Below are 27,061 nucleotides of genomic sequence, written 5' to 3' on the forward strand. Positions count from 1 at the left end.
GTTAAACTAAGAGCTGAACCCAGACTGAAGGGTACATTCACAAACAGACTACTTCCTGTTTTCCCTGCATCGTCTTCTTCATCCTCCTCCCGACAGACAATCGATTTTGCCTCCATCCATTTTAAGACTCTATTTATAGACTTTCGAGACCAGAATGAGCCTTGTGTCATGATAACGCATATATCTTAATTAGAGGATGACACTTTTAAAGCTGAGGAACGGCTGAAAAACACTCTGAAGGTCTTTATTTCTTGGATCTGACCACTTAGGAACACGCCCACACACCCTCTGCCTGGACGCAGTGGGTTGTAAAAGGAAAAGATGATTACACGCTGCAGCAGCAGCAGATGTAGGCTGACATGGGTCTCTTTCTCTCTCTTGTTAATTTCTCTGTCACTGCCTCACTACATTTTTTTGTTTTCTCCTCTTTTCCTCTATGTGTCGGCCTCTGCTTCTCCTCCATTGTCTTCCTTTACGGCCTGCTGTGTTTTCCACACAACCCACACTGATCTGCAGCCGGATACAACAACCTTGAGGTGGCAGAGTATCTGTTGGAACATGGAGCCGATGTTAACGCACAGGACAAAGGAGGGCTGATACCTTTACACAACGCTGCTTCATACGGGGTAAGACACACACACACACACACACACACACACACACACACACACACACATACACAAGTGTGTAACTTACATCCATGTTATTAGGGATTGGATTTGAAAAACTGATGCTTTACAGCGTTTTGCTTTTCACAGCTCAGTAAGTGCTTGCAGATTTCTGATGTATAACTTTAGATATATTCCTTATTTCCACTCTTTTTTCCTCATTCAAATGTTTAAATTACTATTATTATTTACTATTACACATCTGTGAAGAAGAGTCTGTGATTTATCCTTCATCTGGAGTCTTTTGTCATCTGCAGTCACATACTGCTTCTACTAGACAGCACGCTGCTACTGAAAGAGTAAAACACATGTTTGAATGAAAACTTAATGAGCTCTGAATATTGGGGACAGATTCACACACACACACACACACTAACACACACAGAGTGTAGCATCTCCAACTGTTACCCAGACTCCAGCTACGTTGTGTTTGACGCTGAGGGGAGAGCTGGAGACAGACGAGGAGGGAGGGGGACAGGAACAGAAGGAACAGAGGGACCGGAGGGAAGACAAGGATCCTGACAGTTTTTAATAATTCACATAATTTCTGTTCTACAGGATTTAACATATAACATTTTCTTCTGATCACTATGTTTCCAGGAGTTATTCACCACACTTCCACATTTGCTCTCGTTAATTGCTTTTTATATTTGTTGTCTTTTATCCCTCACCTCCGCGCTCTTCCTCCTCTTTCTCTCATCTAGCACGTGGACATCGCCGCCCTGCTGATCAAGTACAACACATGCGTCAACGCCACCGACAAGTGGGCGTTTACCCCCCTTCACGAAGCGGCCCAGAAAGGACGGACTCAGCTCTGCGCTCTGCTGCTGGCGCACGGAGCCGATCCCACCATGAAGAACCAGGAGGTTCAGACGCCGCTGGACCTGGCGACAGTATGAACCGATTTTCTCACATATCTCTTACAGTACTGGCCAACGTTTCCTCATATTGTGCTACATCAGCATACGTGAGATCATTAGTTCGGCTGATGTTTAGTTGGTAATGGTTAACTTTTCAGACAGTGGATGAGAAATGTAGATGGTGACGCAGGCGGCTTCCTAACTCCTTGGCCCCTAACAAGGCTTCCTCATAGTGTTTCCTTGCCCCTGTCGTTCGAGTTTTACCCAGGAAACAACACTTCACTGCAGGTGATGGGCTCAGGAAGTGAAGAGCAGCTGTGTAAGGTTATTTCCAGCTAAGAGCTTTTCTCTCTTTTAATGATCTGAAGATTGTCTCAAATCAAATGCCTTCATTTTCTCACTTCTCTCTATTTGGGCATCAGCCAGTCGTCCCTGTCCAATTTGCAGCTGGTGTAGAAAGCTACTGTTAACTGGTAACACTTTCTCCCTAGCATGGCAATTTATAGGGTGTTAGTCTCTGTTGAAATATGCACTGTCCGATCCCCCTTCTAGTTAGCAAATGTAGCACATGACATATCAGAGTTATCCACAATTAAAATCTGCTTTTATGTGTTAAAGATATTGTGATAAAAAGTACATTTAAACTTTAATTAGCAGTTTACATAACGTCTTGTCTTTCTGTCTGTTTCTCCGTTGCAGGCGGATGATATCAGAGCGTTGCTGATCGATGCCATGCCACCAGACGCTCTGCCGAGCTGCTTGAAACCACAGGCCACCGTGGTAAGTCACACTTTTATACGAGTGCAGAGACAGAGAGCGTTCAGCTGAAACCTGTTCTGTGGTGGGCACATTTATTCCTGTTAGAACAAACAGCATTGGAACTGTCAGAGGAGAAAGCTGCTGAAAGGCTGTTGAGATAGTGAAGGACTGTGCACAGTAAAAAACACTTAAAAAAGAAAGCAGTGTTTGTGATGGTGAAACGTTTTTTACTTATCAAATTAAACCTCAAATTAAATATTGTCTCTTTCAGGTGAGTTCGAGTGTGGCGAGCAACGGTGCAGTAGGGGGCGTGGTCATCTCTCCCTCGCCATCCCCATCCTGCCTGTCCGCAGCCAGCAGCCTAGACAACCTGACCACACCCCTTGGTGACCTCACAGCGGGCGGGGCCACCGGTCCTGCAGATGGAGCATGCGGGTCGGACAGGAAGGAAGGAGAAGGTACGTTCGCACAGATGTCGTCTTCAAAGTCACAGGCAGAGAGTCTGATTCTTTTGAATTTAGTCAACTCCCTCTGAGAAGCTGTGGATGTTGTTAACATGCTGTCATATGTGTGTGTGTGTGTGTGCAGGTCTGCTCGACATGACCATCAACCAGTTCTTAAAGAGCCTGGGGCTGGAACACATCCGAGACACCTTCCATCGGGAACAGGTACACACACACACACACACACACTCACACTCACGTTCACACTCACACTCACACTCACACTCACACTCACACTCACACTCACACTCACACACACACACACACACAAAGAGCTTCAAATTACATCTAAGTGAAACAGTTAATGATCCCACTTAAATATCAAACGTTGTAATATTTTTTTCAGCCTGAAATTATTCAAAGGTTTTAATCTCCTGCCTTCCCATCCCATTTTTCTCATTTCTCCTGTCAGTTAGTCATTATCAATAGTTGATTTTTTGAAAAGCCGAACAAAAGCAGAGATATAGAATCAGTAAGCGCGGCGAAGAGAAGAGACGGTGACGGGATGCAGTCAGAGAGAGGTCAAAAAGAGAGAGAGGGGGGTTGAGGGGAGAGACAGAGAAAAATAGAACGACGGAGAGAGACGAGAAAAGCTGATGGGGCGACAGACAGAGGAGAAAACAGAGAGACAGAAATAGAGAAACTGAAAGGTGACAGCTGGCAAAAAAGGCTAAGCATAGACGGGAGATCTGTGTGAATGTGTTACAGTTAATATCGTTTTCCCCTAAAGGGAAACGAGCCTTCATTAATATTCAGATGAAGTGACGTGGAGGTGAGAATCAGCGTGTTAATAATACAGAACACTTTTTATTTCAGAATATCATTAACAAGAAGAGATTTAACAAGTAAAACTATTATTTCACTGACATTACATCATGACTTTGTCCTTTTAATTTTTATTATATAACCAAACTTTTACTCATCATGTGTAAAAAAAGTAACACTGAGTAGGAAATAACAAAATACTATTAAATCTAAATACGAGAAACTCTAGAGCTGATTAAATAATAAAAAATTTAAATCAACTTTCTGCTGTGTGAATCCTCCTCCTCCGTTTGTAAAGCTCGTGGAGATCGTGGTTCATTCAGCATTTTATAGCAAACCCAGTCCTGAGACCTTGCAGGAACTGGTTATATAGATGGATGTTGAGGTCTCAGGCTAAAGTTCACAGAACATGACTTGTTGCTCTCGGCCTGGACAACGCTTCAAGTGGAAATGTCACTATTTCATCTTATGCCGAGTTCACGCTACACAATCTTCAGCTTGATGTTTCACCCGGCAGTCTTGCGGTCATGGCGAGTTCATATCACACCTGACAGGCGACAGGAGGTCTCACTCCACACGCCCTTTCAGCAGGAGAAACCCCAGACTGTCTGGTCACCCTGTCATGCGCTCTGATTGGCTGTGGTTGTCTCTGAATTGTCTGGATGTTTATGCCGAGTTCACACTACTCTGCTTTTAGTCCGATTTTCCAGTCAATTACAAGTTTTGGAGCTTGAAAAAAGCCTCAGCTCAGATCCAAATCGTGTTCGTTTGACAGTTTCCAGTCCCAATGTGTGAACTTTAAGAGTTCAACTCTTCAAAGACAATTCGAGAACCTCCTCTGACTAGAACTCCAGCAGCCAAAATATCAAGATGAGTCAGCAACAACTACAGCCAGTCAAAGGCCGGATGGGTGACCGGACATACCAGTGGGGGGGTCTGGTGCTGGTGCAATATCGTGTAGTGTGTGACCTTCTTTAAGGTGACTGCTTCACATTGATGTGATATAAACAGATAGAGAGAGGATGCAGGCTTCTGTGGAAGTGAAAATAAAAAACAAGTATTCATCTCTTTGCTGTGATTTCTGAAACAAAACGCAGGAGTTTTGAATATTTGGTGCCACCTCATCTCCGTTCTCCCTGAACAAACTTCACCATCCTCCATTTGCATATCAACGGCTCGATTACACTCATCTGTTCATTGACCTTTCCCTCGAGCTGCCTCCGTCTTTCTCTCATGAATATTTTTGCTTCAGCAAAACGGTTTAGATCATTGAACTCATTATTGATTGTTGGCAATTCTGAAAATCAGCTGTCAACCCGACCTGCAGATGTCACCGTTAAACTGATGTATTTTATTGCATGAGTTATCCAGTCACATTGTACATTTGGCTCACGACACTCGTCTGTTGTTCCTGAGCAGATCTCTCTGGACGTGCTGGCGGACATGGGTCACGAGGAGCTGAAGGAGATCGGCATCAACGCTTACGGTCACAGACACAAACTCATCAAGGGCATCGAGAGGCTGCTGGGAGGCCAACAAGGTCAGATCTGTTCCTTTGGAGAAGATAAACCCACTGCACTTAGTTTGACGAACATTTAGAATTACGTGTTGAGCTTTAACATCAAACTCTTGTGCAAATAAACAGGACATTTAACATTAGGCCGTAAATGTGTAAAGTGTTGACATGCTCATCCAACAAATCCACCACACAAGGTTTTTACTATGATTAGAAATTTGAACCGATGACCGTTGGACCAGAGGGATGAAAGATCAGTGCCGTCATTTATTTCCCGTCAGACTCACCCTCATTGTGTGCGTCTTTGTGCGTTTGCAGGTGGAAATCCATACCTGACGTTCCACTGCTCCAGCCAGGGCACCGTGCTGATCGACCTTGCAACGGACGACAAGGAGTTCCAGTCTGTGGAGGAGGAGGTACGCAAACACAACTTCAGTTACACACAAACACTGCTCATAGATACTACTAACACTAAGTCGATGGTGGTTATTCTTCCTCCTTAGTATCTGAATGAATTTTAAGTTAAGTTCTGTCCCTGCAGCTCGACGACAATCTGTGCAGAGCAGCTTCGTATTAGTGCCACCGCTCTGCTCCTGTAAATCAAAGTAATGGAAGGCGACAGCAGATATGAGTGTGAATGAGTTTGAAATTAATGAGGAGCATCAGAAATTTAACAGGTAATTTAAACTGTAAGTTTTGGTTGAGATAGTGAAAAATGACACATGACGTCTTTCCCCGGAAACACGAGTTAACTGCGTTGACCTGTGCACTCCGGTGATCTCAGTTATTTAGGGAGATAAAGTCGTTCTGTGAAACACGGTCATCCACATTTCCTCAGATGGCTGCGGTCATTTCATGGATCCAGCTGCTGCACTTGTCTTTATCACCCCCGACGCTTCACCTCTGCAGTCGCATCGCTTCCAAATTTCCCTCAGGCATCGTCGAGGTAACTCGTCCGATCGTTGAGCCGCCGCTTCACTTTATCACCGACAACACGGCTTCAGTAATCCATACCTCTGAAAACAACTTTCTTAAATCTACTCTGGTAGATTCCCGGTAGATACTCGAGTTGGAATTGTTCATGGAGTCGGTCACTGGACGAGTAGCTGAGGTGGAAAAGGACTCAGAGAACGTCATCGATATAAGGAACCTTTTTAAAAGCTTCTCATGTGTGTGATTGTCTTCTGTGTTTTCTCCTCCTCAGCTGCAGAGCACCATCAGAGAACACCGCGATGGAGGCAACGCAGGCGGAGTCTTCAGCCGCTACAACATCATCAAGGTTCGTCCCTCTTTTCTCTTTTAATAATGTGGTTGTGTAAAGACGCTCAGAGAGGAGGTGGCATCTGCAGAACAAAGATGCACCGACAATCAATATGCTGGTATTTTCATAGTTATCAAATTCATAGTATAGTGCAATATTCATGAGTAGTACACTAGTAGTGTGGTGTGCAGTAAATTATTCATGCGTGACCACTCCCATGACTTCACATAATACCATCTGCACATTTCTAACCTTTACTGGAATAAACACATCCAGTGATTGCACATGGAATGAAGACGTCTCTCATGCAATCACCAAGCTTATTGTGCACTGCAGAAATGATAATACAGGAGTATTCACACATACAATTATCTGTAGGTTATTACATTATTCCACCACAATAACCTAAATTGGAGAACTGGATGAATTGTTTGTCAGCTGTAAATATGACGATTTATTTGACCTTAGCTCCTTGATTTTGATTCTTATTTCACGGCAAATGTGACACTTCTCATTCTCTGCCTGCAGATTCAGAAGGTGGTGAACAAGAAGCTACGGGAGAGATACTCACACAGACAGAAGGAAATCGCAGACGAGAATCACAACCACCACAACGAGCGCATGCTCTTTCACGGTAAATAAAAAACACGTGATAAAACCAATACCAGATACTGCTGAACATTTTTCCATAAACTTGTAAGGGAATGGGACATTTGCCAAGAAACAAACTATTAAATTGCAAAGGAGCAGACCTAGCTTTTTATATATTCATCACTAATGTTTTAGACATTTTCACAAATTTCCATTTTTAGTGGACTGATATCTGTGACTTTTTGAAGAGTTTAATTGAATTTAACTGCTGGGCTCTGTTGGGATTCTGCTCTGGTGACTGACAGTCTAGTTAAAAAAGTAGCACCAGGTTCATTACTTTGTTTATATCCTAGATTTCTGTGAAGAAGCAAAAGATGACGGGACAAACATTGCAATCTGTTTGTGAATTCAGAGAAGCATCTGTGCAGAGTCACATGAGACTGGATTTGTTTTTTCTGATCCGTAAAACTGCAGCAAAATCCGATTATTTCCAGGTTGGAGATTCTTGTCAAGGGACAAAGTAGTGTTTGTCCAATCCAGTGACAGTTTTCCTCCTCATTACGTTTTGATCACGTCTCCCCTGCAGCTTCAGTCACTTCCTCTCAGTCGACACAAGTAAATACACAGCTCAGTCTTCCGCCTCCGGATCAACAGTTAATATGTTCTGAGACGAACTCGGCTTTGCCCGGCGATGTTTTCTACTCTCGCTGCCCGACGGCAAGCTTGAGCGAGTCGCATTAATCCTCCATGTCCCCTTTCAACCTCGAGGCTCATTCAGGACACAAACCTCTGCAGCCGACTTCTGTTTCTGTACTTCAAACACTGTAGAGTCTACATTGCTCTAATTTTCTCGACAGGTCCGAAAATAAAATTTGTTTAGAGCCTAGAGGGGGAAAAAAATGTGTTTTCTCATAATTTGTTTTCATCCTGTCAGGTTCTCCCTTCATCAACGCCATCATCCATAAGGGCTTCGACGAGCGCCACGCCTACATCGGTGGCATGTTTGGCGCCGGCATCTACTTTGCGGAGAACTCCTCCAAAAGCAATCAGTACGTGTACGGGATAGGGGGCGGAACGGGTTGTCCCACCCACAAGGACCGATCCTGCTACGTGTGTCACAGGTGAGAAGCTTTACTGGTTCAGGTCAACCGTGGACATTTCATTTGACTCAACAACTTCCTTCCATCCGTGCAGAAAAGGAGGATGTTTAAAAACAATCTAATCTATATAAATATATTAAGTAACTGTTTGCTGTATCACAATTACATTTTGAGGTCTGATCTCCGTCTATGTGACTTGACCATTGACGGTGTTGATCTGTGTGTTTTCAGGCAGATGTTGTTCTGCAGAGTGACGCTGGGGAAGTCCTTCCTCCAGTTCAGTGCCATGAAGATGGCCCACGCTCCCCCGGGACACCACTCTGTGATTGGTCGACCCAGCGTCAACGGACTGGCGTATGCAGAGTACGTCATCTACAGAGGGGAACAGGTCAGTGTGAACTCAACAGACACACACACACACACATACACACACACACACACAAACACACACACACACACACACACACACACACACACACACACAAAAACACATTTCCATGACTACGAACTGTCTCTTCATGTCTGTTAAACACTGTCTGTTGAGCAAGTATATGAATTACATAGATTTTCACTCGCTAACTTTTTCTAAAACATCTGATGAACTTTCTTTAAAATATGTGACTTAAACAATGAATCAATTTTAAAATAAATTTGTAAAGTCTGGCTTATATGGACTTTTAGGGGCCGATACCAATATTAGGGAGTAAAAGAAATCAGATACTGACATATGTATATTTTTAAACTATGCACTGATTTCTTAGCTGTTGTTATCAAACCTTTTAACCATAAACTTTATTACAAATAACAGTTGATGAAAAGAAAACACAAATACAACCAAATATATAGAACTTGAATTAGGAAAATATATATTTTTTACGTAAAAAAAAATTGAAATGTTCATCTCTTCTGCATTGTTTACTCTGAAATAACAGTTTTCAAATTTTTCATCCATTAACGCCAATACCAAAATGTCTGCTCAAGTTATGATTTCAATGCTCATAATAATCCTAGCGTTCTGTTTTCCAGGCGTACCCGGAGTACTTGATCACCTACCAGATCGTGAAGCCAGAGAGTCCGGCCACGCCTTCTGCTTCAGCGGAGCAGAAGTCCTAGAACCCAGTGGCAGCTGGATCCAGAGTCGCCAGAGGACAGGGGACTAAACGCTCGTTCTCACAGGACTAGAAGTGAACTAGCAGGCGTTTGAAAGTCTCCAGAGCTGAACTTGAGGCGGACGATCCTCAGAAAACAGACGTGCACTTGTCAAGACGGAGGGAGGACAAAGAGGATGAGGAGTCTCTGAGTTTACGGGACATGATACATGCACAGTCAAGCTGACGGCAAAAAAATCTATCGCGTTCTGTAATTAATTGGATCTAATCTTGCAGAAGAAAATGCAAATGGTTTGATCAATGCCTCTGGAAATGTACCAGTGAGCTAATTTTTTCAATTTGTCGCCCGGTGGCTCGATCCTATAAACAATTAAAGAGAGCGATTACAACAGGACACAGTCTCAAGCAAAATCAACATCTCTGATTTTGCTTCTTTGCAACACTCCACGTATTCTACCCCCCCGGTTTCTAAATGTGTTGTGTTGTTACCATGTCCTCGTTCGGCTTCTGTGCATCATCCACCGCAACGAAACAACACCTCCAGGCCACTTCCACAAACACAGATCGTTGTGCTGAGAGAAGAGAAGCTCCGCGCCGGCTCCTCGCATTTTTTTTTATTTTTCTAACCAACGGGGCTCATGTGCACAAGAGACACGCCTGCGTCCGCTGGCATCGCCTCCCGCTCTCAACACGGAGCGAACGATGCAATGAGCGTGAGCCCGGGGAAGGAAAAGAGATTTACTGTGGACAGACGCCCAGAAGTCAATAAGCAGACGGCAAACTGGAGACCACAGTGTTTGTCTGTCGAGTCTCCACTGCACTTCACTACCAGGACTGTCTCCTGAACTCACACACAACCACACACACACACACTGAGGAGACACACGGGCATTACTCCCACACAAGCGAGCAGCAACCAGTGTGTCACACCTGACACACGTCAATCTGCCTTAATTTCTCCTTAATGGAGCAAAATGTTTAATTTGCGTGAAAATGTAGAGATTTTCAAAGTTGATTTCTTATCTTAGTTTCATATTAACATGGCGGTTGCTGCTTGTGCTTAGCTCAGTTTAAAAAAAAGACCAAACTTCTTGAACCAGAACCAGGGGCTTGTCCTACGAAGCAAGTTCCACATCGGTCATAACCTGTTGCAGCGAAAGTTATCACTGTGATTTACCTCGTATATTATGAAATGTATAAATTGTCATTTCAGGCCACTCTGGTCTCAATTAAAACTATAACAAAAGATTTAGGGATCATCAGAGCTGTCGTCTTCGCCAACGTTACCGATTAAAATCGACCTGACGTGACTCGGGAGCAAATCATGTTCACAGATGAGGTCAAAGTAGTAAAGTTTTATTCATGTTACACAGCAAACGGCAAAAGAATAATCAGGATCTGTTACAAGAGAGCAAAAGAAACAGTGGAAGGAAAAAGTTAAGTTAAAGCAGAGACGGGGGAAGTCGAGAGTAAAGAGACGACGCAATTAAAGTAAAAAATCACGAGACTTTAAACAAAATCTCTCTGAGTTGGAAACGTTTTGGATGATGTAAGAACACAAGTCGCACAACGTGTATAACAAAGGTGGATTCTAGACCAGAGTTAAACCTGAAGTTACCTCGATAACCACAAATCCTGCTTCGTAGAACAAACCCCGGGTCGACCACGAGGGACCAGATCGTGACACTGTTCTCACTACAGACATAAACATGCACATCTCCTCTTTGTTAGACTTACAACACGAGCCCGGAGAGAAAGTGACCAACACTCCTCAGGAGGAAGAGCTTTGGTTTTACAGTTACTACCGAACATTATTTACAAAGTTCGGCTCCTCAGAGTCTGGATCTGAAAATGGTCTCGTGCTGCTTCAACATTCTCTCCTGCTTCATGTGTTCTAACGGCTGTTGTTGTTGTTGTTGTTGTTGTTTACATGAACCTGCTGCCTCTCCTCTCTACCTGGAACTGTCAGCGCCGCCCAGTGGTGGCACAGAAGAACTGTGGGCTCGCAGTATTTAGTACAGTGTAGTTTTTTTTTAGGGAGGCATTTATGTTGAGGTCAATTTCCACACGGTACTCGTTATTTGTGTGGTTTTTCTTTTTCTGTTACACTCCTCAAACATTAAGACAAATGTGAAGTGAGATCTGTCACGAATATTTTTTACATAACCAGAGATTTACTGAAGTTGAAAATAACGGATCCATGGAAACGAGATGAACTAACTCCTCACACTATACGTACTGTAAGTTTGACCTTTTTCTTAATGACACTGACCCTGTTATTCTGTTGATGTTTTATTATTTATCTGTATTGTTTGTATCTTAACGACACTGTACGTTACACGGGACCACGCACGAGTTTCATTTCCTTCAGGTCGATCGCGTCAGAGCAAGTCAAAGGTCTCGAAATCCTTCAAACGACGGGGAATGGAAATAAAAGTGGCCTTACATGTCTTTGAACTTTGCCTTGAACTCGTTTGGAAACTCATGACGGAGTTTACCCCGAATCGAACAGTAGCAGAAAGAAAGCTCGGTTTTATTTTATATCTGACGAGCAGCGAGAGGATCTGGGTTTTTAATTTGAACACAAAAAACAAATATCAGACTCTCAACCGACACAAGCTGCTCTGACGTTTGATTTCGTTCTTTAATTCTGCTTTTATAGTTTCTGCCGCTCGGACTCAGATTCCAGCTGATTTGCACTTTCAAGCCGAAGGTGAAGATCACGTCGGTCTGAGCCTGAAACAAACTAAAATCAAATCCTCGTTAGAACTTTGAGCTTAAACTCTTTGTTTCCCGCCTACGCTCGGACAAATGAACTCAACTTTTTTTAATCAATCTACTTCCAGCCCACACGCTGGATATCAACACTTCATCCCAACAGCAATGAATGATAAGAGAAACGATTTCTACAGCTTCACATGTCAACAAATTATAATGTGATTCATCGAGGGGGAGGAAGTGGAAAAGGAAATTAATTGAAACAGAACAACGATACGAATAAAGTGACGGAACAAGTGATGACTACAGCAGGAATGAGACAAACTAATAAGCTTGAAATTATATTGTAAAGGGCGAGAAGTTTTTCAAAGCGCTGCAGCACTGGGACACAACCCAGTGTACATATACTAATCCCCGTGGAAAGGAGGTTCTATCTGACATTTCACACACTGTTTAATCTCAATTTACAAAACTCTAATCAGGGTTTTAAAAACTTTCTTTGTCGCTCGAAGGGAGAATCTAACATTTCCCTGCGTGGCCTCTGGATCTGTGAACGAGGTTTCAGATGAAGTTTATGTCCTCGACCCCTTCAGAGGTCGACGGCACCGTTTGATTTATGTTGTTTGAAATGAGACTGTATATACACTAACTCCAGATGGGCCCATTAACGGGTCTTTTATGGACAATTTCCAGTTTATGTTTCATTTTTTTCTTCTTCTTTGAAAGACGTTTCAAAGACTTTTTTTATGTGACGATAAATATTTGAATTGTGTTTTTTTTTCTCGCTGGTCTCTGCTCATCTATGGAGATCTTTGTAAATAGGGATTGTAAGAGAGTGTGTGCGAGTGCGTGTTGGATCGATCCATCGCTCATGTTCCGACCTGCCTTCTACCAAAAGCCACAAGTTTGATGCCCACATTTTCTCATGGGTTTTGTTTGACCCGCTGTTGTACAGACGGTTGTACAGAGCTGCCCGACCAGCGAACTTGTAAAACAGAGAAACTCTTGTACAGACGAAAATGCTTAATAAAAGAACTTGAAGTGGAGTCTTTGTTTTACTTAAGATGAACGTCTTCAGGTTAGTGGCAGCATGTGGATCAACAGGATGTTCTTAAGTCTTCTATATATTAACCTTCACTAAAGCACGGAAGTAAGTTTGTCAAAGCACAGAGCAACTTTCAGATTCATATCACTAATTTCTGTGAATGTATTTGTGTTGGCTATAAAGTTGCAATAATAAGCACATTGGAGCGATATTGGAAAAAAAGAGGATAATGTCACAATATTAAAGAGAATAAAGTCGTTATTGAAAAGAAAATCACGATTTAAAGAAAATGTTATTGTAGAATTGTAATTTAATGAGTACATTTTTGTAATAAGAGAACAAAGTTATAAAAAAGCTTTTAAAAATCATGTTATAAAAGTAATATTTAATTTGGAAAAGTTATATTACGAGGTTAAAGTTGTAATTTAATTAGAAAACACTATAATATTAGGAGAGTAAAGTTGTGGATGTGTTGCATAATCTTAGATAAGGTTTAGCTTCTCTTTGTTGTTACTTGAACTTCCACTTCACTTCTTCACCTTCAAACTACCACATGTTCTGATTATTGGACTTTTCAGACTGAACGAGAGGATTCAGCTCCACAAGAGGAGATTTATCCTCTTGTCTGAGATAATGGAGGCAGTAACTGTCTCGAGACTCCACTTCAACCTGTTTCCTGTAGCGCTGCATTGATTTTCTGTTTGTGCAAAGAGATAAACGACCACAAGGGTGAAATTGTTCTGCAGCTCGGCCGATTTAAAAAGAGAGAATCTCCGAGGTTCATCAGCCCAGACTCTCATCTGGATGGTTAATTAAGATGGTGATAAAACAGGATCATCAAGCAAGGCCCGTGTGGAGACAGCTGTTCTGACGGAGGAGGAACCAAAGTCGCCCTGAAAACAGCTCAAGTTTAGCTTTGATACGGTTTAACACTGAAATATTATCACAAGCAATAAGAGTAAAGTGTGATACTGGCACTTAATTAAGGGGGGTTAGGGTTGCGGTTATGGCTGTGATTAGGGTTAAGGTTAGGGTCTTGGTTGGGGTTAGGGTTGGGGTGAAGGTTGCTATAAGGGTTAGGGTTAGGGTTGCTGTAAGGGTTGGGGTTAGGGTTGGGTTGGGTTGGGGTCTCGGTTGGGGTTAGGGTTGGGTTGGGGTTAAGGTTGCTATAAGGGTTAGGGTCTCGGTTGGGGTTAAGGTAGGGTTGGGGTTAAGGTTGCTATAAGGGTTAGGGTCTCGGTTGGGGTTAGGGTTGGGTTGGGGTTAAGGTTGCTATAAGGGTTAGGGTCTCGGTTGGGGTTAAGGTTGCTATAAGGGTTAGGGTCTCGGTTGGGGTTAGGGTTGGGTTGGGGTTAAGGTTGCTATAAGGGTTAGGGTCTCGGTTGGGGTTAAGGTAGGGTTGGGGTTAAGGTTGGGGTTAGGGTTTCTGTTAGGGTCTCGGTTGGGGTTAGGGTTGCTGTTAGGGTCTTGGTTGGGGTTAGGGTTAATAGCACATAGGCAAAGGAGATATTCTTGAATAACTTTTTTTCTGAAGGTGGTAGAGACTTCAGAATGGCCAAAGGCAATGCCCTGGCCCACAAGGTTGGGGGGGTTAGGGTTGCGATTAGGGCTCTGCTATGATGTCAGATGATTAAAGATACAGGAACCCACCATATTGGATTATTGCCGACAGGTGCTGGTGAACCATAGATGAGTAAGTCAGGAGTAACTTGCCTTCACTGAGTCTTATCCAAATTCTATTTATATAGGTTTTGCTACATGAAGTCTTAAACACCTTAACCAGGACTTTAACACTGGACTCTGAGGTGGAAATACCTGTTCTGTAAATTCACTATAATGTAACTTTCAATACAGGTTTATCAATTTGCTTTGAATCTAATAATAAATATAGTTAAAGTCTTTAAGCACCTGCCTGAGACACAATTAACCTTGTTAGTCTAGAGTTATATTGTAGGATGACACAGTAAACAGCAGTTTATTCTAGTCATGTGGATTCATCAGATTTCTATCACTGTCCAGGGTGGAAGATGATGAATTATGATATTTTCATCTGTTTTTAATCTATTTTAAATTGACATGAAACAGACCTCTTGAGAACAAGTACATGTTCTCACCGCTGGGTGGTGCTGCAGGACTATTCTTGCTTTCTGTCACAAAGGATGGAATTAAATCAGTTTCCCGACTAATGTTTTAAATCTCATTTCAAAGGACTGAAAAGATTTGTTTTTGAGCTATTTAATGATCGTATGAAATGCTCACAGCCTTTTATATATTTACATAAATATATACTATAATGCCTCATATTCTTTTTCAAATTCACGCGGACCACTAGCCAATGCAGTCACTATCCTGCTGATATTATACTGAATTACCTTAAACTGGACATGAGCGTAAAAATCACTCTTTGCTCTAACACTAGTATTTATTATTATTACTATTTAACAGTTTTATTTCATCAAACTGTGATTAGATGAGTAATTCTAAGTTTTTCTGTCTTTTCCTTGAACCCACAATCACTAAACCTGCTTCATCTACATTTAGACAAATTAATTAAAAGGTAGTTTTAGTAAAAGATTGTGATTTAAGGTTTTAAAAAAAGAACCTTTAACGTATGAAGTCATAATTGTTTTCCTAAAACATCACCTATCACCCAGAATGTCACCTATGATGCAAGGTTGTTATGGTGAGGTGATTCATTACTGATGATCATAAAGCTCATATGAATATATATCCTTACAGATAACCTGTGTAATATTATGTTTGTATATTTCCTCATTTCCACACAAAGACAAAACACATATGACTTCATTAAGAACATTGTTTATTCAACAGTGGATCTTCAGTAATAAATAAATGCACAGATCATTCATTCCACAATAAAATCGAGGGGAATATCTTTTTTATATATAAATGTCCGAGCGGAGGATTGATATTGCCATGAAGGGTAAACAGACGGACGAACACAGAGAGGCAGACAGACGGACGTGGACAGACCACACGCATGTGTACAAAGTATTGCGTTTTTCACTGATTGGCTCTCTTCTCTCCTTCTTTCTCTCCACGAGGACAAAATGTCTTTATGCAAAGTCTAGTCAGTCTAACATCACCATGATGTGTAAATCACTCATAAATTATAAATACAGTATTGCATCACTTCAAAGTGCTACAGAGATAGGTGCCGACAATCTTCAAAAACAGAACAGAAAGGTTTGTTTTCTTTGAAACCCTGTTTGTGTATATGTGTGTGTGTGTGTGTACGTGTGTGTGTGTTTTGTGCATACATCAGGACTCGGGTATAAAAGTAACCGCGGTGGGACTTTGTGCCTTTGGATGTCTAGTACAGAGCGCAGAGCTTAGCCTGGTACGAAAAGCAGGAGAAGTACAAACATTGTCTCGATCTGTGGCATCGTGAAGATTTGACCTGAAGTCGAAGAACGACGTCGTGAAACGTCTCCGCTGTCAGAGTGCTATGGAGACAACTGAGGACACTGGAGAAGGGACATGACTGCTGGACTTTTTTTTTTAACCTTAAACTGTTTATAAAGATGGACGACGTGACAGCTCCCTAAAAGTGAAGCCTTAAATATATATAGATATCGCCCCCTGGTGGCTGGTTACACGATTGGTCGAACCCCTGAACGCTACTACACAGAATCCGGCTCCAAAATGAGCAAGATGGCGGCGTTTCGTATCAGCGATATTTTGGCTTCATTTCTGGATAGGTGGGAGGAAGTGGAAACACGTCGTCCATCTTTGTTTACAGTCTATATCTTGTCTATACACAATTAATAGGATAAACGTTTTCTGTTATTGGGTTATGGCCTCAAAGGTCAAAGCTTAAAATCCTTGTCGAACTTGTTTTGTGAGGCAAAGCACTAAAACGTTAAAAGATATAGTGTGTATAAGTATTGCAATCCCATTTTCTCAAGTTAGAAATCTCAGCGTATCTGTTTTTAATGATTAGGAACCCAAAATGTTTGCAGGACTGTTTCTGTACCGTGTTTGAAAGTAACCTGAGTTCTTCACGAATGCCGTTTCTGTCCAATCCTTGCGATTTTCCTTTAGCGTCTACAGTTTATTCTGTGTGAGTGAAGATGAGGAGGGAAGCTTTTTGCTCTGTGGAGGGAATCAGAGCCTGAACCGATTATTTTTGTGACTAACATTCAGCAATCTAAAAAATAAATGTCCCGGGCAGATCCAGGGACGCCTAAATCCATAGAACACCTTTATGTACAAGGCACAAACATCTTTAAAAGGAGCCGTTTCTGGTGGTACACATTTTAGCTCATTATCAAAAACCCATTTTCCAAAGCATCCAATAAATAGAGTTGCTAGAGGAACTGAAATCAATGCTTTTTAAAGATTCGTATGTTTTGGAAAATGATGACCAGTAGTAAATAGGTGATTTATAACGAGATAAAAGATGCAAAGCCACCAGCTTCGTCCTCTAAGTGACGTCCAAGCTCAATGTGCTCTGAAAGTCGTCCTCTGATCTAAAAAAAGGAAAATCGATGAGAACTTCTCAGTCACGTCTCATCCCTCGTGACCGTTTTCCTTTCAGCCCTTCAACTCAAAACTAATGTTTATACGATGTAGAAAAAGGGGGAATTTCCTAGGAGGTGCCTGCGGAGGGGTTTCCCAGTCCATTTACAAGGGGCCCCGGCCTTTATTTGGCATCTTTGTTTTATGTATTTAGCCTCTTCAGCGAAGACGATGAAGAGCGGAGGAGAGGCGGCGAGGATGAGAGGGAGAGACGATGAGGAGGAGGAAAGGAGGGAGGGAGGAATAGAAAAGGATGAAAGGGAGATGACAGGCGGGGGGTGGGAGGAAGAGGACGTATGAAAGACAGGAAGCTCCGGTCGGATTGCCGGCAGAGCACCTGTCACTGACGAGCCTCCTGCTTTCTATCACCGTCTCCTTCCCTGTTTTTTTCCATCCCTCTCTTTTTGTCCGGCGACAGGAGGGACACCCTCAGGAGGGGAAGGAGCGGGTGCTTAAGATTCCTCCTTCCTTCCTGTGTCCATCTCCTCTGCTAAAGACCTGTCGTCTCCATAGCAACGCAGCCTGCCTTCATACTGAGCTTACTCACTTGGTAGTCATGAACGTGTGTGTGTGTGAGTGTGTGTGTGTGTGTGTGTGAGTCAGAGAGAGAGAGAGAAAGTGTTCGCTGCCTCTCGGTGTCAGGGTGTGTGTGCGTCAGTGTGTGTCTCTGTGCGTGTTGTTGTCGTGTTGTTGTTGTCGAGGAAGAGGACGTCTCAGTCCGACACTCCGTCCGAACCTCTTCACTGAAACCAGCGTGAAAAGCCAAGTCCATATTTGGTCATTGTGAAGAAATCTGGTGTCGAGGCGGAAGGAGCATCGGCTGGTTTCTGAACGTTTAAAAAAAATGTTTCTGTCTTTTCAGTCTTTTGAGATTTTGAATCAGGCACCGTGATGCTTCTCACCCCCCCTCCCATTCCCCCCCGCCCCTGGAAGCATGTACGTACTGTCAGCTCTCTCAGCCAATACCAGTCCAGCTTGTGCTCAGTTAGTCTGTGGGAGGGGGGGCGGCGGGGGCTGTCCATCAGCAGCCGGGCGAGGTGGTGAGCGGGCTGTGGTGCAGGTAGGCCGGGTTCACCACGGAGACCGGGAAGTTGAAGATGAAGGGCGACGTGGGCGTAGCAGCTGTGGAGGTGACGGCCGTGGACGACTTGGGTCCGAGCAGCGGGCTCGCCGTGGCGGCCGCCTCGGCAGCACAGGAGGTGGCGAGCAGCTGGGACTCGAACTGCAGCAGCTGGCCCATGAAGCTGAAGTTGGGCGAGATGATGCTGCGGCGCCGGCGCACGAACTCGAAGGCTTCGTCCAGACGCACACGCTTCCTCTTCATCAGGTAGGCCAGGCAGATGGTGGCGGAGCGGGAGATACCGGCCTGACAGTGGATCAGCACTCGCCCACTGGAGTCACGCACTGAGTCTGAGGAGAGAGAGAGGGAGGGCAAAGGTCAGATGATTCCATGAACATTACAATTCTTTAATAAAATAAAATAAAAACAACCTCCAAATATCCAAACATCATTTAGATTCTAAACATTGTGTTCACCCCTGCCCATTTGTTTCTTGTTTTATTTTCCATCAGCTTAATACCAAACAACTATTGAACAGATTTCCACGAAATAAAACATGGCCCATAAACTAAATTGATTTTTTAGACGCACGACTTTTATGAATTGGTACGTTTAATTTTCTCAGAGAATAATTCTTGATTTAAAAAAAATGTGCCATGTTTAGAGGACAGATATTTACGATTTGGTCCAATCGTAAATACTAACATTCAGCAATCTAAAGAATAAATGTCCCAGGCAAATCCAGGGACGCCTAAATCCATAGAACACCTTTATATACAAGGCACAAACATCTTTAAAAGGAGCAGTTTCTGGTGGTGCACATTTTAGCTCATTATCAAAAACCCATTTTCCAAAGCATCCAATAAATAGAGTTGCTAGAGGAACTGAAATCCCTGTCTTTTTAGAGTTTCGTGTGTTTTGGAAAATTATGACCAGTAATAAACCTTCATAGATCCAAACATCATTTGAATTATAAACCATTTTGTTTGTGGTAAAACCTCCTGCCCATTTGTTTCTTGTTTTATTTTCCATCAGCTTAATACCAAACAACTACTGAACAGATTTCCACGAAATAAAACATGGGCCCATGAACAAAAGAGATTTTTTAGACACAGGACTTTTATGTAAAGGTCAATTTTATTTGCTCAGAGAATAATTCTTGATTTAAAATAATGTGCCATGTTTGGAGGACAGATATTTACGATTTGGTTGAAATAAAAATGTGGAACCATGAAAATAAGTTCTTCTAAACACATTAGATGCTTTGCCTCAGACTCTTCGTCATTTCCTCTCCTCCACTCTCCTGTCTTCCTTCCTCTCTCTCTCTGCACTCAGATCAGTAAACTAACCTCAAAGTGAGAACGCAGCAAATCACATTAAACTGAGACATGTGCAAAAATAAATCAGCAGCGTCTTTCACACTTCCTCCTCATGTCCTATTTACGTCTATGCCTCTTTCAGACAAACACACACACTGTTACTGTGTTAGTGTGAGTAACCAGATTGAGTTAATGGTTTGATGAAAGCGTTTTACAGTAACTAAATGTTCTGAACATCCTGGACTCGGATAATGAGTCGGACGCTGCTGCTGATGTCCTGGAGCACGTGTGGCTCACTGCAGGGAATTAGAATCCGCCAGCACCAAGGAGATAATGGAGAAACTTCATTGATTGCTTTTTATTTCCATGTTGATGGCTTTAATTTAATTTCCAACCACTGCCGCTTCATTAAATATAATATTACGGCTTTGAATACACTTGAGTACATGAACGTTTCTTGCACACGAGCAGAATTCGACAAGACCGAGGAATGTTTGCTGCCATTTCTCTGAAAGCACAGATGCTTGATGGGCAACAGACACCCCCCCCCCCCCCTTCAGATGCCTCTCACTCATCTCTCTCTCTCTCTCTCTCACACACACACACACACACACACACTGATCTCAGGTGACTCCACCACCACAGCGTCTGTTCACCCGGTAACAGGATGAGTCAGACTCTGGTCCCACAGCAGCTAACTCTGACGCATACCAGTACCTACACCCACACACACACACACACACACACACACACACACACACTAACCAGAGTACGCACTCAGCCCGGAAACCACACACACTTTTACACACAGCATGGACATACAAAGCAAAAGCAAAGCTCACACCTGCTTATATCATACCCACAAAAACAATTCTGAATTCATGCTGCAGAGAAATTATTGATTGGAGTATTTTTTTTCATTTTTAAATTCATTAGAATCTGGTAAGTTTTTCTTTTTTAGGTTCTTTATCTCTGTAAAGTCTGCTGAGATGTGAGTTGCTACTGGGAAAAAAATAATTTGTCTGATTTGTCATCACCGGCCTGAAAGCTTTTCCACGGCGGCTGCTCTCCGGGAATAATTGTCGAGCTCCAGACGAGAAGAAAAAGCGCTTTGCATTTCTGGTCAGTTTGAGATTAAATAGAGGAAGAGGAACGTTAAAATGAAGATGAGCCACTGTGGCTGGAACGCAGACGCCATCGACAGAACATCCAGGGGGAGGAGAGGGGACAGCACGGAACAGCCCACACTGTCTAATTGACAGGTGATTAGATTCATCTTTAACAAAAACATTGAAAGTTTATGTAATTTTTTTTATATGAGACGATGTTTTCTCATCGTTTTTGGCTCTAGTAACGCAGATTAGTCGTTAATGAAAATAATTGTTATTGGAGCTCTTCATTTTATATCATTACTACAAGTAGATTTTTAATGAAATTTAAATCAGTCCTCTTAACAAGCCTTGTTTTGTTCGAGATCGATTAATTATTCTCTGAGAAATCAAGGAAAAGGTTAAAAGACGCAATTTTTGAGAAAGACCGAAACATATCCTGCATCCGCCCCCTGATCCAGATCTGTTCCTTGGTTCATATCTCACCCAGCCACAAAATGTCGTTGAAATCGGTTCAGTAGTTTTGGTGAAATCGGGCTAATTATCAAACATAGACATATGTATTTTTTGAACAAAACCTAAAAACAGCCTGAACGTTATATGACCTGGAAGTCACGTGACCTGAACACAACCCCCGGAAACTCACTGACCTATGAACTCGATGGCCTCCAGGAACCAGCAGCTGATGTCCTCTTTGTGGTTGTCCTGCACTGGGATGCACTTGTACTGGTACGCCCCCTCGAAGTGGTTGGGACAGTCGGCCGACACGTTCAGCAGGGCGGAGATTCCGATGGCGTCCAGCACTTCCTTCTTCGAGGCGTGGAGGGCGCTGCCGAGGTAGAGGAACGGGAGGATCTCCACCGGGCCGGCCTGGACAGAGGACAGATGGGAGGGTGATGATTAATTAATGAATTATGTCTTTATTGCTTAATTGAGTCAGTCTCGTTAAGAGAGCCAGCGGAAATGTGCTGAAATGAAAAAGCAGCTCACACGAGGAGACAAAGAGTTCAGTGTGTCGGCGGCGAGGAGCAGCAGCCGAGGCCGGATGACTCCAGCGCGAGCATGACCTCCCTTAAATACTTTGTTAATCCCATTACCGGCACTCCTCATCAGACAGGGCTGGCTTATTATCTGCCTAATTAATGCAGAGTCATTTGATTCGGACCATTTACTTTGTTGGTCTTCATCTCGAGGCCGAGTTGTTTCCACCTACGGAAACACGACCCCGTGTAGCTGATCATGTGACCGGCGAGAACCAATCCAGTCACTGAGCTCAACGGGAAACATCAGCATCGTGTGTCTGTTCCTGCTTTGTGTTATTTAACTTGATGATTTCACTGCATCAACTCAAGTATTCAGAAGGAAACTGTGGGAAAACTGGTCTTTTCTGAGAAAATTATGACCCATTGCAACATGTTCCCAGTAAGTCCCTCGGGCCTGGTGCGATGACCTAGTACATCAAGTACATGACGGATTGTTACACACGCTCATAATAGAAAAAGGAAGCGTCTGGACGAGCATGAAGAAATGTGAGTATGTTTATAGTCTTCTGGGTTTTGCAGTTATTTGGTTAAAAATAGTAATTTAACCCTACGTCAGAGTCATCAGCCTTCAGGACCCAGCACCATCTTGTTCTTTTTTTAAAAACAACAAGTGACCATATTTGGAGGAGTGGATATATAAATAGTATATATATATCAAATACATCCCATGAATTGATGTACTTCTGCGTGTGTGAACCAGATCTCTAATCATATTCTGATTCTGAGTATTGTTTTTCCTCTCACCGGGTCTGAGAGGTCAGGCCGCTGCCGGTCTATACCGGTAGTGAGGCCTATTGACGAGTTTCTGTTTGTGTCACCGCCGCTGACGACCTCGCTACTGACACAGCGGCAGGAAATGATCGATACCGCTAAGAGGTGTAATGTGAAGAGCGGGGGAGGGAGGAGGGGCGACAGGGAAAAATACAAGAGAGACTACTTTTTTTTTTTTTTTTTAACCCACTCCATCGTATCAATACTCCAGCAGGAACTAATGCCTCTGATTAAAACTCCACCTGACAGCGCGGCCGAGAACCAACGAGACTTGTTTTTTTTTCTTCAAAGAACAACAAACAAAGAGCGGCTTGTCCTCGTCTCGCTCCTCGTGCATTCCGCCGGGAATTAAAACCTCCAAACCCGCATGTGACTTTGAGCATTGCGTAAAAAAAACTCTGCCTGCTCGAGCAGCAGATCACTCGGCAGCAGAGCGAGGCCACCGAGGTCACAGGAAGTGACAGGAAGTGAGAGGAGAGGTGAGGCAGAGGTGAAACGCCATCGGGCAAAATGATGAATTTAATCATTTGGCCGAGGGACGGATGAGACTTGAGGTTTTGTGTGAAGGAGGCAAAGTGAAAAGGTTGAGAAGCAAACAGCCTCCAGGGTTTGTTCAGTGTCAGTGTCAGAAACTCAAACAGGTTTTACAGGATAAAAAGACAGAAATAGTCACTGAATCAATTTGTTGGATCAGGTAAATCCCAATATTTTCTAGCTTTTCTTTTAAATATTACAAAAACTTGATTGTTTAAGTCTAATTGAGTCAATTCGAGACAGTTTTCCTGGCATTTGTGGTGATTCTTTGAATGAAAACACTCATTGTTTGCAGTTTGAACAACCAGTTTGACACTAGAACAAAAACAAACATGGGTAAAAAGACTGTGTGAGTCCAGGTTGTTGTGCACGTTGTGTTTGTCTTTACCTGGTCGTGATGCGGCGTCCCACAGGACGAGCAGGACGAGTCCACGCTGGACTGGCTGCTGAGGGACGGTAAGGATTTGGTCTTTAGACAAAACTCCGGGTATTCTGAGAAAAAACGGTCGTATCCGCCTGGAGAAAAAAAAGAGACATAGAGATATTTAGGATGAGATGAATGAATAAATTGACCACGGACAGACGCTGCAGGACCATTATGGAAACACATATTTCATGTTTGTCGTGTAAAAATATAAAACACACAACAAAAGAGGCTTTGACCCACATGAACATTCTCACATCTGCACCAGGATTCTCTCCTGCCTGCTTCCCACACAAAGTCCATTCAACCCACCTCTGACCTACTCTGTGCTGTGGAAACAATTTCATCATCCCTTTGCTTTTTAAATACATATCCATCTGCAGGCTGACCAGTGCTCCCAGCACCTCGAGGGATCAAACCAGATTAACCGTGGCTATGTCATCTTTCTAAGCTACACACACATGTGCTCCTGTGCTTCAAGGCGCCTGCGTCATTAGGATGCACAAGCGAATGCGCCACAGCTCGCACCAGCAGCAGCTTTGCTCTTCCAGATTCCCTGCAGTCTAAATATAGTCGAGTGGTGGTGAGAAGAAAAAAAAACATCCAGTGCTTATTTCAGATTTTACTGCTTCTCATCGGTTATTTACTGGAGCTGGACGCTTTCTAGAAGGACCGTGTGTGTCGTGTGAGTCCCTCCGGTTCCAAGTGGCTTCCATGCATCAGCATTACCTCATTCACACAGTGTGTGTGTGTGTGCGTGTGTGAGTGTGGGATTTGTAAAAGCAAAACATGCCTTAAAATAGGGCAGGCACCGACAGCAGGATATTTAAATATCTGCTTCACAAAAACATTAATCAGTCAATAACACAATATTCATTATGCTGGTGAAAAGATACTGAATAAAATAAGCTGTGACCAACATTGTGTTTAATAAAAACAAAGCTGCTTTGACTATTTTTATTCTTTCTGTTCTTTAAAGACTCAATTTAAGAATAAATCTATAACATAAACATGAAAATCCTCCAAGTAGGTTAACAGCTGCGTTATAAATGTTATTTTTTTGCTTATTCAAAAGGAAGAAATAAACAACATTAGAACCCATGTCTATTCAAATGACTGATATATTGCATATTGGTGTTTCTGAATATTATTGCGTTGTCCACGAATGACACCAAGTATTTCTGAATCCTTATAATTTGTTTTCTGTCTGATTCTAATGATTTCCAGACATTTTCTTTGCGGAATATCCCAAAATAACCCAGTGCACAACAACAACATTGGGATTAAATCCTTCCAGTGGACATTCACAGGTTGAATCTGGACATTTAAAGACCATACTGTTGTTTTCTACAGATAAATTAATGAGGCCAAGTATTTCTGAATCATTATAATTGGTTTACTGTCTAATTATAATGATTTCTAGACATTTTCTTTATGGAATATCCCAAATGAACCAGTGCACAACAACAACATTGGGATTAAATCCTTCCAGTGGACATTCACAGGTTGAATCCTGACATTTAAAGACCATATTGTTGTTTTCTACAGATAAATGAATGAAACCAAGTATTTCTGAATCATTATAATTTGTTATTTGTCTGATTATAATGATTTCTAGACATTTTCTTTGCGGAATATCCCAAAATAACCCACTGCACAACAACAACATTGGATTAAATCCTTCCAGTTGACATTCACAGGTTGAGTCCTGCCATTAAATTACCATACTGTTGTTTTCTACAGATAAATGATTGAAACCAAGTATTTCTGTATCCTTATAATTAGTTATTTGTCTGATTATAATGATTTTTGGACATTATCTTTATGGAATATCCCAAATGAACCAGTTCACAACAACAACATTGGAATTAAATCCTTTCACAGGTTGAATCCTGACATTTAAAGACCATATTATTGTTATGTAGGGATTAATATAACGTACCTTTGAGCAGGTAGGTGTCCGTGGCGGTCTCGTCCCCGCACAGCGCGGACAGCACCAGCGTCACGGTGCTGTCCTCCTTCACCGTGTCCCCGTCCTGCGTCCTCTCGTCGTACAGCACCACGGCGGAGAACATGCCGGACGCCAGGCGGCCTCTCGCCTCCTCGTCCCCGGCCAGCACCTGGTCCAGGCGCAGCGGGGTGCCGCGGGCCCGGCGGCGCACGATCGTGTTGCAACGCGCGTTCACGGCGCCGCGGATGTGCCCGGCGCTGAAGGCGAGGAACGAGCGGCAGTCGAGCAGCAGGATCCGGGACGAGTCGTCCTTCAGGAGCCGCTTGAGCACCGAGACCTCCATCTCACACAGGTCCTCCATGGCGAATGATGCGTCTCTCTCCATGCTGGGTCAGGCAGCTTGTGTGCTGGGTGAGGTGAGATATGTCCTCCTCCTCTCTCTATCTCTCCTCCCTCCCTCTCTCTCTCTCTCTCTCTCTCTCTCCCTCCCTCCCTCTCTCTCTCTCTCTCTCTCTCTCTCTCTCTCTCCTCCCTCCCTCCCTCTCATTTAAATAGAGCAGGCAACGACAGCAGGATATTTAAATATCGGGTTCACAAAAACAATAATCAGTCAATAAGAAAATATTGATTATGTTGGTGAAAAGATACTAAATAAAATAAATAATAAAAAAAATGTTGCTGCAGCTTTCTCTCTCTCTCTCTCTCTCTCTCTCTCTCTCTCTCTCTCTCTCTGTCTCCTCCCTCTCTTATTTAAATAGAGCAGGCACCGACAGCAGGATATTTAAATATCGGCTTCACCAAAACAATATTCGGACAATAAAAGAATATTGATTAAGTTGGTGAAAAGATACTAAATAAAATAAATAATACATTTTTTTTGCTGCAGCTCTCTCTCTCTCTCTCTCTCTCTTTCTCTCTCTCTCTCTCTCTCTCTCTCTCTCTCTCTCTCTCTCTCTCTCTCACTTGTTTCTGTTTTTTTTTTTTCTAAATGAATGGCTGCATCGCGTCACGCCGGAGGTGACGCGTCAGCTGCTGGTGGCAGCCAATCAGGAAGCGTCCAGTTGCCCGGCCCGTCTCCTCCCCTGGTGTTCATTCATAAAAAAAAAAAAAAAACAGACCTCACTGAAAACGGGAGGTGATGAAGATGATGAGACCCCGGGAAGCGAAGACTCCATAAATCATCGATAGAAGTAATCATAGAATAAAGGCTTTAGAAAGAGGCATGAGTTTAAAGTTTCAAATATCTTATTCTCAGGTACAATTAAATAAAGTATAGTATATATATAGATAATTAACAGTATATTTAATATAAGTGTACAAATTTACAAAATGGTGCAAGAGTGTTTTTTATTACACCTTTTCCTAAACCATAACTAAAGCGTAGAGCGTAATCTGAGTAATGTTTGTTTTATC

General features: G+C 42.8%; 2 protein-coding genes across 2 annotated transcripts in view; one reads left to right on the plus strand and one right to left on the minus strand.

The window, feature by feature from the left end:
• Nucleotides 1–12,896, plus strand: part of LOC133012058 (poly [ADP-ribose] polymerase tankyrase-1-like) — a 68,794-nt gene extending 55,898 nt beyond the window's left edge. The window contains exons 18-29 of the mRNA XM_061080025.1: nt 517–626; nt 1,373–1,561; nt 2,228–2,308; nt 2,559–2,745; nt 2,876–2,955; nt 4,975–5,095; nt 5,390–5,487; nt 6,276–6,350; nt 6,861–6,966; nt 7,858–8,044; nt 8,255–8,411; nt 9,050–12,896. Coding sequence (XP_060936008.1) covers nt 517–626; nt 1,373–1,561; nt 2,228–2,308; nt 2,559–2,745; nt 2,876–2,955; nt 4,975–5,095; nt 5,390–5,487; nt 6,276–6,350; nt 6,861–6,966; nt 7,858–8,044; nt 8,255–8,411; nt 9,050–9,136 — 1,478 coding nt within the window. The 3' untranslated portion in view covers nt 9,137–12,896. The remainder of the gene's footprint in view (nt 1–516; nt 627–1,372; nt 1,562–2,227; nt 2,309–2,558; nt 2,746–2,875; nt 2,956–4,974; nt 5,096–5,389; nt 5,488–6,275; nt 6,351–6,860; nt 6,967–7,857; nt 8,045–8,254; nt 8,412–9,049) is intronic.
• A 2,803-nt stretch (nt 12,897–15,699) lies between these two features.
• On the minus strand, nt 15,700–26,035 carry dusp4 (dual specificity phosphatase 4). Its single transcript, XM_061073740.1, has 4 exons — nt 25,640–26,035; nt 23,662–23,789; nt 21,576–21,795; nt 15,700–18,847 (listed from the first exon to the last, which is right to left on the minus strand). The coding sequence occupies exons 1-4, from the start codon at nt 26,031–26,033 to the stop codon at nt 18,459–18,461; spliced, it is 1,131 nt and encodes a 376-aa protein (XP_060929723.1). The 5' UTR covers nt 26,034–26,035; the 3' UTR covers nt 15,700–18,458.
• Nucleotides 26,036–27,061: the final 1,026 nt, after the last annotated feature.

This window comes from Limanda limanda, chromosome 1 (genome assembly GCF_963576545.1).
Source record: "Limanda limanda chromosome 1, fLimLim1.1, whole genome shotgun sequence".
NCBI lineage: Eukaryota > Metazoa > Chordata > Actinopteri > Pleuronectiformes > Pleuronectidae > Limanda > Limanda limanda.